This window comes from Ylistrum balloti, unplaced genomic scaffold (assembly GCF_031769215.1).
Source record: "Ylistrum balloti isolate Yb309-2 unplaced genomic scaffold, AGI_CSIRO_Ybal_v1 Utg369928, whole genome shotgun sequence".
In the NCBI taxonomy this organism is placed as follows: domain Eukaryota; kingdom Metazoa; phylum Mollusca; class Bivalvia; order Pectinida; family Pectinidae; genus Ylistrum; species Ylistrum balloti.
This window is the reverse complement of record NW_026782042.1, coordinates 888,084-901,819: the sequence shown is the minus strand read 5'-3', so window position 1 is coordinate 901,819 and position 13,736 is coordinate 888,084. Positions and strand designations below refer to the sequence as shown.

The following is a 13,736-nucleotide window of genomic DNA, read 5'->3' as shown; positions in this document are numbered from 1 at the left end:
GGAGTAGTAGTTGTGGCTGGAAAGTGGAAATAGTGCTGACTGGTTGAATAGTGAGATAAGTAGTGACTGGCTTGATAATGGGATTAATGGTGACTGGATAGTGGGATAAATGGTGACTGGATAGTGGGATAAATGGTGACTGCATAGTGGGATTAATGGTGACTGCATATTGGGATTAATGGTGACTGCATAGTGGGATTAATGGTGACTATTAATGGTGACTGCATAGTGGGATTAATGGTGACTATTATTGGTGACTGGATAGTGGGATTAGTGGTGACTGGATAGTGGGATTAATGATGACTTGATAGTGGGATAAATGGTGACTGGATAGTGGGATTAGTGGTGACTGGATAGTGGGATTAGTGTTGACTGGATAGTGGGATTAGTGGTGACTGGATAGTGAGATTAATGGTGACTGCATAGTGGGATTAATGGTGACTGCATAGTGGGATTAATGGTGACTGCATAGTTGGATTAATGGTGACTATTAATGGTGACTGCATAGTGAGATTAATGGTGACTATTATTGGTGACTGGATAGTGGGATTAGTGGTGACTGGATAGTGGGATTAATGATGACTGGATAGTGGGATTAGTGGTGACTGGATTATCAACCAATATTACTAATGGTGATGTGATTGTGGGATTCAGAACCCTCAAATTAGGGGGGATTTGGATATTTCCCCTTTATAATTTGTAATATTAGTTGGTAATAGGCACAGAGGCTGATTGTAAAAGTCGTCAATGTTAAGCCAGTTAAGAGCCTAGTGCTGATCTCGTCTTGGAACACATGGCAGACTTGCAGAAATGCTGCAATACTATATTGATTTCAGATAAGACTATGAATGGTGAACTGTGAGGGTTTGTTTACAAACCAGCCCTTATTGATTTCTAGATATACTTGATGAAAATATACTATTTGTCAAATTCTATGGAAATGTAGACTTGTACATATAATCATCTCACACGAAGTCAAAGTTTACATGAATTGGATTGATGTGGGATTGTAATCAAAGAATCAGTCTCTGAAGGATTAGTACAGGACAGTTAATTTGTAGGATTACTGTAGGACAGTCAATCTGTAGGATTGATATAGGACAGTTAATCTGTAGGATTGATATAGGACAGTTAATTTGTAGGATTACTGTAGGACAGTTAATTTGTAGGATTGCTGTAGGACAGTTAATTTGTAGGATTGATATAGGACAGTTAATTTGTAGGATTACTGAAGGACAGTTAATTTGTAGGATTACTGTAGGACAGTTAATTTGTAGGATTGATATAGGACAGTTAATCTGTAGGATTGATATAGGACAGTTAATCTGTAGGATTAGTACAGGAGAGTTAACCTGTAGGATTGATATAGGACAGTTAATCTGTAGGATTGATATAGGACAGTTAATTTGTAGGATTGATATAGGACAGTTAACCTGTAGGATTGATATAAGACATTTGATCTGTAGGATTACTATAAGACAGTTAATCTGTATGATTAGTACAGGACAGTTAATCTGTAGGATTGATATAGGACGGTTAATCTGTAGGATTAGTATAGGACAGTTAATCTGTAGGATTACTGTAGGACAGTTAATCTGTAGGATTGATATAGGACAGTTAATCTGTAGGATTACGATAGGACTGTTAATCTGTAGGATTACGATAGGACAGTTAATCTGTAGGATAAGTATAGGACAATAAGATGTAGGATTTGTGTAGGACAGTTTTAGGATTGATGTAGGACATTAAGATGTAGGATTGATGTAGGACAATGAGATGTAGGATTGGTATAGGACATTAAGATGTAGGATTGATGTAGGACAATAAGATGTAGGATTGATGTAGGACAATAAGATGTAGGGTTGGTGTAGGACAATAAGATGTAGGATTGATGTAGGACAATAAGATGTAGGGTTGGTGTAGGACAGTTGTAGGATTGATGTAGGACACTTAGATGTAGGGTTGGTGTAGGACAGTTTAAGGATTGATGTAGGACAATAAGATGTAGGGTTGGTGTAGGACAATGAGATGTGGGGTTGGTGTAGGACAGTTGTAGGATTGATGTAGGACAATAAGATGTAGGGTTGGTGTAGGACAGTTGTAGGATTGATGTAGGACAATAAGATGTAGGGTTGGTTGAGGACAATAAGATGTAGGACAATAAGATGTAGGATTGATGTAGGACATTAAGACATAGGGTTGGTGTAGGACAGTTGTAGGATTGATGTAGGACACTTAGATGAAGGTTGATGTAGGGTTGGTGTAGGACAATAAGATGTAGGATTGATGTAGGACAATTAGATGTAGGGTTGGTGTAGGACAATAAGATGTAGGGTTGGTGTAGGACATTAGATGTAGGGTTGGTGTAGGACAGTTGTAGGATTGATGTAGGACACTTAGATGTAGGGTTGGTGTAGGACACTTAGATGTAGGGTTGGTGTAGGACAGTTGTAGGATTGATGTAGGACAATAAGATGTAGGGTTGGTGTAGGACAGTTGTAGGATTGATGTTCAGTAAGATACCAGCTACCAAGGTTTTCACCCTGGTATTGATTGGTCATGGAGGGGAGAGAGGTGGTCAGAACAATCACTTTTGTGAAGAGAACAACAGTGATTTTCTTCTCTCTCACTTTGTGAGAAATGATTGGTTTAAAAACAATTCTAAGGGTTTCTCAGGTCAGTATGTTGTAATGTCTGGCTAGCCCTTGTTGTCGTGAGAGGAAGTGTCATCACTTAAAAGATGCACTGACATAAATTTTCAACAAGACTTCAAAAAGGATAAAAATGAATTGCTGGTTGTTACATGGTTGGTGACCTTGCCCTATACAGCTGTGGTGTAGTGCCCTCTGTGATGGACTAGGTGATCAGGAAGGACAGCTCTGCTATAATGAAATGCACACTGGTGCACATGTTGAATCAATAACAGCATGAATCATAAAAAAATGGGGCTCTCAGAAGGGAAAATGTTTAATTTATGTAAATTTCGACTATTTTAAGTTACTGAGAAAAAAAGAAAGAAAATCTTTTTTTTTTAATCAAAGATTATGGCAAAATAGTAAATGATAAAACTAGTGATGAGTTTAAACTGAACAGTTATGTTACAATCCCTACTTAGCATTGGTCCTATGATATCAATTTATTTAAGATATTGAACATTTCAAAATTTCTCGGAGATCCATTGGTTTCCCTGATCTGTAAATGAGGTACCAATTAACATCATTCCTGCTCTGTTCTTGCTCATGTTCAAGATCTTCACTACTCCAAATATAGATATCTTATTCCTTATATGGAAGCAAGTTTTTTTTTTTTGACTACTTTTCTTTAACAGAGATTTCCATTGTTCCTACACAGGAATTTGAATCACCTGAAGGTACAAAAGTAGCCACATTTATGAAATAATTGGTTGTTTCAGTGTCCTCAGGTTTTACTGTTGATTGTAAGCAGTTGTATTTTCCATATGTAACCAGACATAGCCCATTGTTCATGCAGCCAGATGGGAATACCTATCTATAGAGGTGTCAAGTTCAAGTACATGTACCTGAAGCAAGCTTGATAATCTCACCAAGGTCACCTTGACAAGGGATGACTGTCCTTGGGGCCTGGTGGTCACTGTTAATGACTAGTTAGTACATCCTAACAGGAGAAAACTTTGAGAGAGGATGTTTATTATTTCACATGATAACCATGGGATAATTCTCAGGATTTAAATGCTTTAAACAAAATCTTCATATATTGAAAACTTTTTGAAGAAAGTGGTTAAGTTTGGCACTGTTTGTGGATTTAATTGAACAACTTCAGTCCTTGGATTAAAAACTTTTTATGAATATGTCGATAAAAAGTGAGGAGCAATTTGAACGTGATAGCCTTTATTATAGTGCCTATCAGATCTACCAGATGAGGCTGGAGTCCCTCCGTAAGTACTATGTAACTTTGGGTTAAAGCAATTTCTTGTGGCGTATGCATGTGGACCATATATAGGAAATTTGAAGGGGCAAAAACATGGGAAGAATCTGACTAGCTGTCATACACTATGATGTACAAATCCATCTAAAGCATTAATTTCCAGTGTAGATTAAGTCCTTAATTTCCCAGTTTATTTTGTTATGACTTTGTCCTTATAAAAATGGAGTCCCTGGATAATCAACATTTTTCAGTATGAAATAAATAATCACATGATACCGATGTACAAATAAGAATTTTAAGTGACCCCAGAGGTGGATTTTGTGAAATATAGCAGAATTAATTCCTAAGAAAATATATCTTGTTTTGTGTTATATATCAGTCACGATGGTATGTAGCTAGACTTGAAAAAGAACAGCTTTTGTAATCTATGTAATAAATATGTAACAATTTCTTGTGTTCTTCCGGCACTATTTCCCAGCCGGGTTGTATAAAAATCTGAGCACATAGATTTGTCCATTAGTTCATGTAATAGGGTTTGCTTTAGTGTTGCTGATGAGAAAGCTAACCTGATACTGTTACAATGGATCACACTAACAGTAAAGGTATACTTATCATACGTTTAGTGATGATGTGGAGGGTACACCAGGGTATTTAAACCAAATTCATTTTGTACAGTAAATGAATGGAACAACACTAATAGATAATTTAGTTTTCTACATTTATAGGACATTGAATAATTAGTTTTCTCTGTGTTGTTTATTTGTATGGATTTATCACTTTTACTTGCGAGAGTTTTCAGTGAACTATGACTTCCTGTTACAGGTGGGTGGTTTAACATGAATTACCTGTCTATAATTACAGAGTTGTTGACACTTGACTTCAGTCAGTTGTTTCCAATCACATTAAATTATTCATGTATTTGTTCAACATCGTTTCAAATTGTTGCTGAAATGATCAATACTGCCTTACAATATGTCATAAATATACCTATGATTTGTGTTGCTAAATTATGAAGCAAGGTAAACAATTGATTTAACAATTTGAAGATGTACCTGTACACTTTAAGATCACAGAATATGAAGGGGCAAGAGGGGGGAGTTGAAGCCATCTTTCCTCTGTTCATTGAGAAAAGTTTAGCAAAGTACCGGAAATTTGATGTTTAGTGGGAGATGTTTACTTCACAGACATGTCAGATATTGACTATGGGGCATGGAAAGTATGCTTGGCAAGATTTGATGAAGCAGATACTCTGGACCCTGAGGCTGTGGTCCTGTGTGTCCTGATTAAATCTAAATCACAGATACCAATATGTTTCACCTTCTGGACAACAGCCACCTACAGTCTGTGAACCAACAGATCATCAACACCTGCTTACTGAAAAGTTGTAATAGCAGTGATATAACCTCTATATAACAATAATTTGTCAGATTACTTTATCATTTTTACATAACAAAACCAATAAAGGACAAAGTTGTAAACAAAACCAATAAAGGACAAAGTTGTAAACAAAACCAATAAAGGACAAAGTTGTAAACAAAACCAATAAAGGACAAAGTTGTAAACAAAACCAATAAAGGACAAAGTTGTAAACAAAACCAATAAAGGACAAAGTTGTAAACAAAACCAATAAAGGACAAAGTTGTAAACAAAACCAATAAAGGACAAAGTTGTAAACAAAACCAATAAAGGACAAAGTTGTAAACAAAACCAATAAAGGACAAAGTTGTAAACAAAACCAATAAAGGACAAAGTTGTAAACAAAACCAATAAAGGACAAAGTTGTAAACAAAACCAATAAAGGACAAAGTTGTAAACAAAACCAATAAAGGACAAAGTTGTAAACAAAACCAATAAAGGACAAAGTTGTAAACAAAACCAATAAAGGACAAAGTTGTGAACTTTATTATAAGTAGTTCTCAGATAATAATGATAACAGGTGATAAAAGTTCAAATTGTAAGTAGGCCGTGAACTTTTGGAATTGTATTGATTGCTCCAGGTAATATGTTACCTGTAATTTGATGTAAATTTGTGAACAACTTAGAAGGTGATAATGAAGTAAATGTATTGAGTGAAGAAATCTTTCCTGGGTAAAGCTTGCTTCTCACCTTTCTAGAAAAACTTTCCCTGGGAAAAGGTGTCATCTAACTAAACCATGTCCAATCAAGCGTGACTCGAGGAATATACAAATCATCACAGGTGAATTACAGAATGCTGTTCCCCTCCGGCTATAGGGCCTACTGATTTGTTATTCACGGACTAAATATTTTGATAAATCAGGCTGAAGCTGTATGTAGCCCCTTATTGAACCCCGTCATGTCATACATGGGAATGAGACTGATGATAAACAGTATTGGAATCTTAGCAGAAAGTTCCTATCTCTGTCAGACTGGACAGTGGTCAATTTTTAGGTCATTTCACAGTAGATATTAAGTATTATAGTGGATACAGTACACACAAATTGGCTTGGAATGGAATGTTTTGACTGTGGAGCCTAACTAGTGAATTCCTGTTACTGAATTGACGGTGGTAACAAGTGTGTAATTTTCACCCTTACATTATCACCAACTATACCTGTCAGTGACAGATTGATCCAACTGGAGTGTGTTTCACGTCTGACAAATCAGGGCTCTCCTAGCTTGCTTACTTGCAACTTCAACACAAGTTGATGAAGCTTGAGTATTTGCAGATCTTTTAAGTTCAAGCTTAAAGTACAGTATTTTGTTTGTCTGGAGATTCAAGTGAATGATACAGTATTTTCACGGGCCTGGAGATTCAGCCTGGAGTGTGTCACATTGGGTTGGAAGGCGTTTTACAAGTCAATAGGAGATAGTTCATAACCTTAGTTACTAGTGTACAAGTGCAGAAGTCTGAAGACATCAAGAACTCAGAAGCTGTTCCATCATTACAGGATATTTCTATTGGAATTCCTGAATACCATGATCGGTTGGAATTTTGGATGGCCATCCTCTGGTTTAGACCTGTCGGTGAGCTAGGCGACTGATAGTAGCCCCTGTGTATATACTCTGTAGTACTACACTGCTCCTGCCAGGCCTAGCCAGGCAGCAACTATTGTTACAGTTATAGTTCATACGGCCACATATTGTTCTAGTCCTCTGGTGTGTGTTCACGGTTAAATGAGATAATAATTATTCATTGCAATATTTGAATGGTTTGGTTAGTGATAGGTAAGCCGGTGCCTTCTGTTAAGTTATAGTTTGGAGGAAATGTACTCGGAGAAAATGGAAGATGGTCGGGTTCATTATACCGACATCAGAGGTGAGTCGATGTTGTCCATATCTGTGAATATATAAATTCCAAATGCATTCAATGTTGATGGTTTATCTCTGTAGAATTTAATTAAATAATGATCACCTTATACAAGGACATGGGTGTACTGGGGTCATGAATGTAGTCAGATTTAAGTAGGTGGAGCCGGAGAAATCAGAACATGCTTTTATATCAAGAACTAGTTACAATGTCAACAAAATCCAGATACAGAAAGAAGTAAAAAGGGCCGCTGAATTGGATGTATTTAAATCGAACAAACGTGGTTAACTGTAGACTGATAAGACCGGGGTGTTTATCGCCAGGCTATTTAATTACTTCAGACCACAAATTGGTGATAGAAACACCCCCCTTCCTCCCAGGTATTGTTGATCTACCTGTACACAACTGATTTACCTGTACAGGGGTCGAGCCTACACTTAGTTATATACTTATATATTTATTTATTGATAGAATTGTGAGAGTATCTGATAAGTGGGTCAGTATTTTGCAGTAAACATGATTTTTTATCAAGATTACAATGATGTTAAATGTTTCTGTATTCATGGCTGTCTACTATTAAAAATCTTTGACTTTTTCTTAAACGAGATCTCCTTGAACCTGTATTTGAATTTAGAGTTTGTCTGAAATTTAAATTGTATAGGCTAGTCAGTTCAGATTTTTAAAATCACATCCAGTGTCATGTGGTGGATTCCAATATCATCTAGTACAAGACAAAATATATTGTGTTGCCGAAACTTGTATTGAGCTTTTTTCAAATGGTGTAAGCAGTATACAGTTACAGACTGGACACATTGTTGTTATTTGTAAACTGATAAATGTTTAGTCTACAAACAATATGTTTTCATAGTTTATAACCTATCATATTCCATACACATTCCCAGCAGGTGGAACCTTTGTCCCACTATTGTGTGTGTCCACCCTACATGGCACAATGTTAAAACTGAAGGCTACCATGGGAGAATAATAAACTATATGATGTGGGATTTATAAAATTACTTTTTAAAACAAACTCTTTATTTTTTGTCAGTCTGGATATTTTAGTTTGAAGTTCAATATAACGATACCTTCGTTGTGAACAAATATTGTCTAGATTTATCATCACAGAAAAATGTGTCCTGAAAAATTTATGGCAGTGTGTTAGAATTTTAAATAAAGACAATACACATAGGTTGTAATGACAGGCACGTACCTGTGTCCCCTGCCAGGTCCTCAGCACAGTCAGGAATGCAGAATTCCATTTCACTGTGATGGATAGAGAACTAATTAAGGAGCTCTCCTGTATTAGATGATTTACACCTAAGACAGGAGAACAGACACAGTTGACTGATAACAACTGAACCATATCTCCAGATGTGTTTATACACACATAGTTCCTGCTTTAGTAAGTTTTGTGTCAATGTCAACATTTTTACCATCATTTTTAACACAATTTGTCACTGGAAGTGTTTTGGAAATTACAATCACAAGAATCAAATTTGATATTAAGGCATTTTTATTATCATTGAATTATAAATGGTTTGTCATTTCTAGCCCCATAAAAAATCTTAATTAGGAAAGTAATGGTCTGTGGTAACAATATATATAGACCAGAGTGAACCAAGGGGGATAATTTGATAAAAATTTCATATTACATAACTAATTGTATTTCATTCAAGTCCTCATTCACAGAACTGAAGAAAAAAGCCGGTTACTTTTGTTTTAGTTGTTCCATGTGAATTGTTATAGAGATCATCATTTTTCTTTGCCTTTTTTAAGTGTAGGAAGTTATGATAATGGCAGTTACAGTAGAATTCCAAGACTATAAATATATTGATTATATATACAACCTGAGTGAAATCTCCATAGACCTGAATAAGCAATGAAGTAGCTGATAAAACTGAGAGGATGAGATGCTGGAGGGTCTTGAGGGAGGATTAGATCAATGCAAGCTCTAGACTAACACAGACTTGTAATGTCAAAGTCATTCTGACACAGAACAGTACACATCCACGTTCCTGGTGATGTCTGTTTCTCCAATATTGTATGCATTCTTCCAATAGATTATAAAGTAAAACATAAATATTGAAATTAAGATGTAAATTTATCTGTTCAACATTTTATGGAAAATATTGATTCATATGGAATGGATTTTAGATGCAAGCTTTTACCTATACTTGATTCTGAATAGATGCAACTGAAATTGATTGAAAACATGTACATATTTATCTTACTGTGGATGTGATACCTTCAGTTTCAAGTATGTATTGCTTTCATATCAAATATCTAGTTATATGCGGAGTCCTATTTAGAGAGAGGGAAGGTAGGATTGGTTTTCAAACAGAAAGATAAAAAGTGGAAGGGTGGTGTATTTGGCAAACCTATATTCCAAAGTTATTAATTATTTCTTGGCAAGTCATAAAAACATCATTAAAAGGCTAATGAAGACCGGAAAGGTCAGTGAAACCCATAAAGGAATTCTGAATGGAGAGGCTGTGAGGGAGTGTGAACTTATTAAAACTGTCATAAAATCGAGGGAATGCTAATTGGCATCCATTCACAGAGGTTTAATAGGCATTATTTTCAACACACCCAGCATATCCCATTGGTGAAGACTTTTCACGCTCGTGCAGGATATGCGATTAGCACCACATTCTGTATCGGATCCTTTCTTGAGGTTGACTGCTTTCCTTCATCGCATGCTCAACCTATTTCATATTGCAAGCATCTCTTTTTGTTTTTAATTAATAGTATTCCTGATCATCTTAACAAGGACACATCTGACCAGTCAAGGTTTGAAAATAGAAAAAATTTCTGGTCAGTAATGTCCAAACTCGAGAAACGCTTTTGTGTCATGATTATGAGACTGTGAAGGTTGTCTTCATCTACAACCAGACCGATAACCAGAACAGATAGAAATGTTGTAGCTGTTGTCACAGACAGGTCTGTATTAGCTGTGACTGACTTTCAGAATGGTGGGGTATTCTGATAGAGTTGTGTGATGTTTTCACTGAATGGGTTTAACACAAATTTATCAAATTATGGTATATTGATTGGAAAGTTTACATATTATAGATTTGTGAAGTAAACACAAGTTGTAATACCTTATCTAGACCATTTGTTCAGTCAAACAGTCTAATCTCATGTGAATGATCACATTATTTAAGGACTGGGAAATCCAGATCTTTCCATTATTATCACTGAAGGATGCACAAACAATAGATATCAATCAATTTTATCTAATTAAAACCATTTCCTCACTCAGCTTTGATGGTTCACAGACTTAAAAGAAATGTAAATTATCTTCTTTTTGTCTGCATCTGAGTTCCAGATTATAATTCTTTTGTAAGGCGAGTCTATAGTGATAAAATATATTGGCATTTTCTGGTCTGCATCAGGGATCCTACCTTATAATTTGACTGAACAGTGATAAAAGTAATTGTAGATGGAAGTAAAGTTTCACAGGTCAGTTGTCAAGTGTATACTAGTGCATAAAGTAGAGGAGGCTGCCTGCCATTTACAATTAAGCATTGTCTTGGTGTATGTTAATGATACAATAGCTCTGTCTAGCCCTCAACATATTTGATGCGTACAAGCCAACATATAACCTATAACTTTAAAGCCAGTATTTATAGACTCTTTTCAGAGGATTTGTGACTCATTTTTTTTCTAAATTGCCAAATTTTCTGGATATGACAAAGATTCCACCCACAAGACTAAGAGAACATAGGTGATATGAATATTTACTGGAGATTCAAATTAAAATGATTGGAAAATAATGTTTGTTCTGGTGGTCATTTTTCGTGTGCTTCAGGGAACCTGTAAGGTCAATCTGTTGCTGTATGTATTAAGTGCTATGGTTTTACTCTGTTGTGAGATGACTACAGCAGATGTTAGATTATAAACAAAATCTCCTGTGAATGTTTAACACCTTCCACTAGATTTATAAAAAGTTATCACTTTAGCCAATAGCCGGTATAGTCTGAAGTGCAAAATGAAGGGACTTCTGCAAATCTATCTTGGTAAAGGACATATCTAGATTAGTACTTTCAAATTCAGGAAGAACGTACAAGATTGTTTCAATTTTTGGAATGATATTTACAAAATTGGCTCTTTTTTCAATTGGCTTTTTTTTCTTGATAAAATCTATTCTTTGTGTTGTCTGAAAATGTTAAATGTCTGTTGAATCCAGAAGTGGTAGAAGACAGTTTAGAAATTTATGTTACAACAGATACAACAGTTTTGTGTGTATACATAAATGTCTATTGTGTTATATTGATTAACTTGTTGTTGTGTAATGTGTTATTTGGGTATGAAAGAGAATTATTAAGGTCATGCTGTCTGACAATACATTAGACAGAGATCACAATCAAGTAGACTGATTTATTTTCTTATGTATAATTGTATGTTACAGGTGGTAACTGGCGTAACCCAGACTTACAGGAGGTAATCGACTACCTCAGCCACCCCAGCGAGGCAGTCAAGGCCAATGCTGCTGGCTACCTTCAACATCTCTGCTTCAACAATGAGGACCTCAAATCCAAAACACGGTAAGCCAGTGTTGTCTCACTTGTTTGGTAAAGATGTGTTGTGATTTTAAAGATTTCAAAGAAAACGCAGGAGACAGTGATTAGAAAAGTCAGGTTGGCTTTGATGATTCTAATGCATGCACCACTAGTCCCAAAATAAAACTAAAAAAGTCTTACCCTGCAGGTCAGAAACAATTTTCTTTTAGTAAATGACATTTAAAGTTTCAAAAAGAAAAAAAAAATTAATTTACATGTCTCTAGTCTCAAAGATTGTCAGCACACTGTATGGTCCAATTTAACAGATCTATCATACAGTATCAAATGTGACTCTTCTGTAGCAGTGTCATCCTACATCACTCAGCTTATGGGAAGTTTTAAATGGATTGTTCTGTTACATCTTCTAATGTTTCCAATAAAATCAATTCTACTTCAAACTGTCATTTAGGTTATTGTAAGTATACAGAATTATGGACATTGCTAACAGTGTAGTCCTTAACTGCTTTTACGCAATTATCTGATAGACAGCACTGTGAGTTTTCCATTTAGTTGTACGGCTATAATGGTACTGTGCTAGTGGAATGACAACTTCGTCAGCTAGATAGATACCCTGTGGTGTAAGCATTGCCTTTTTATTGGTGTTTCTTCCCCAAGTCGTGTAGCTTCAGGCGAAAAATCCATATGGAAAAAGATTTTAAACTTACTGGAATGATTTGTAATGTTGATGGAAGATGATATAATTTTGGAAGCTATTATGTACGCCAGAAGCTCAAGGTGACTTAGACAGCTCATGTGGCCAATGATGAATAGTAGATTTTCTTTAATTCAATCAAGATAAGTTTGATTATTCATAATAGGGAAGAACTCCAGAATAAGATTGGACTTATTAATGTAGCCTGTAACTAAAACGCTATCACTTTACTATTACTGTTTAAAACATTGATTGCACAGTGAGACTGAAGCCAAACCGTTCCCCATCCTAAGTATCAAACACGCAACCACGACAACATACATATCTCCATGTCAGGTCTAAAATATATGTAACCAAATTTCATTTCAGCATACTGTAAACTCATATTTCTTCTCGTGATCAAATTGCCTTGTTTTGGCTCTTTATACCCTGGATAAATTTTATGAAATATGCTAAAATTAAAATTTATTTCAATCTATCAGTTTATCATTTAATGGACATCTTATTTGTGGATTTACGTTACCCACAAATTAAACCAAAATAAAATTCCCACAAAAATTTAATGACTATGTGATATGTAGCATATTGAATAACACGACAAGGAATAGAAATACAATAGTGAGTCCCTTTATATTTCATGTACAGTCTTAGTAGAAACATGTCTTTATGCAAAAGTGACCCAGGGACATTAGAATCAATATTCAGGGACTTAAGAATCCATTTATGTTTCCATCTCTGCTTGATGTCATCATTATGTATGCTTAGGGCTGGCTCAGATGTCAGTATCCTGGTATGTTTATTGCATGCAGAATACTCATGTACTTCTAATGAGAGTTATTGGCTGTAGAAATTGTGTTTGTGGTTTGGAAGGTTTGTTGTAATTAATATAAATAGCCTGGTGTTTTATCATAAAAAAAGGATTCTGTACAAAATTTGATATTGCAAATTTTCTACTGAGCTGAATGTTCATTATTGTTATTTTTGGTAATTTGATGTACAAAAAAATTGAAGATAGTTAAGAAGTTAGGAAGCGAGTGAACTTTAAATTGACAACCTGCTCGTACAAAATTGTTAATAAATTGTCATTATCAGGAGTTATGGGTTTAATGTAATTACAAGAAAGGCCGAGAGGAATAAGGGAGGGAAACAAAATAGACCACTATAGGGCAGAAATATAGGACAGACAGGAGGGACAATTGTACACAAAAGTGGGATAAGATAGGGGCCGACAGGAAGAACAGATATAGACAGAATAGACCACTATAGGGCAGAAATATAGGACAGACAGGAGGGACAATTATAAACAAAAGTGGGATAAGATGGGGACTGACAGGAAGGACAAATATAGACA

At 35.4% G+C, this 13,736-nt stretch overlaps 1 protein-coding gene across 10 annotated transcripts in view; it reads left to right on the top strand.

The window, feature by feature from the left end:
* The window catches only part of LOC132547026 (catenin delta-1-like), a 67,686-nt gene that overhangs the window by 39,143 nt on the left and 14,807 nt on the right, over positions 1-13,736 (top strand). For all 10 annotated transcript variants that reach the window (XM_060210773.1, XM_060210771.1, XM_060210770.1 and 7 more), the window contains one exon: positions 11,583-11,718. In XM_060210773.1, the coding sequence (XP_060066756.1) occupies positions 11,583-11,718 (136 nt within the window). The remainder of the gene's footprint in view (positions 1-11,582; positions 11,719-13,736) is intronic.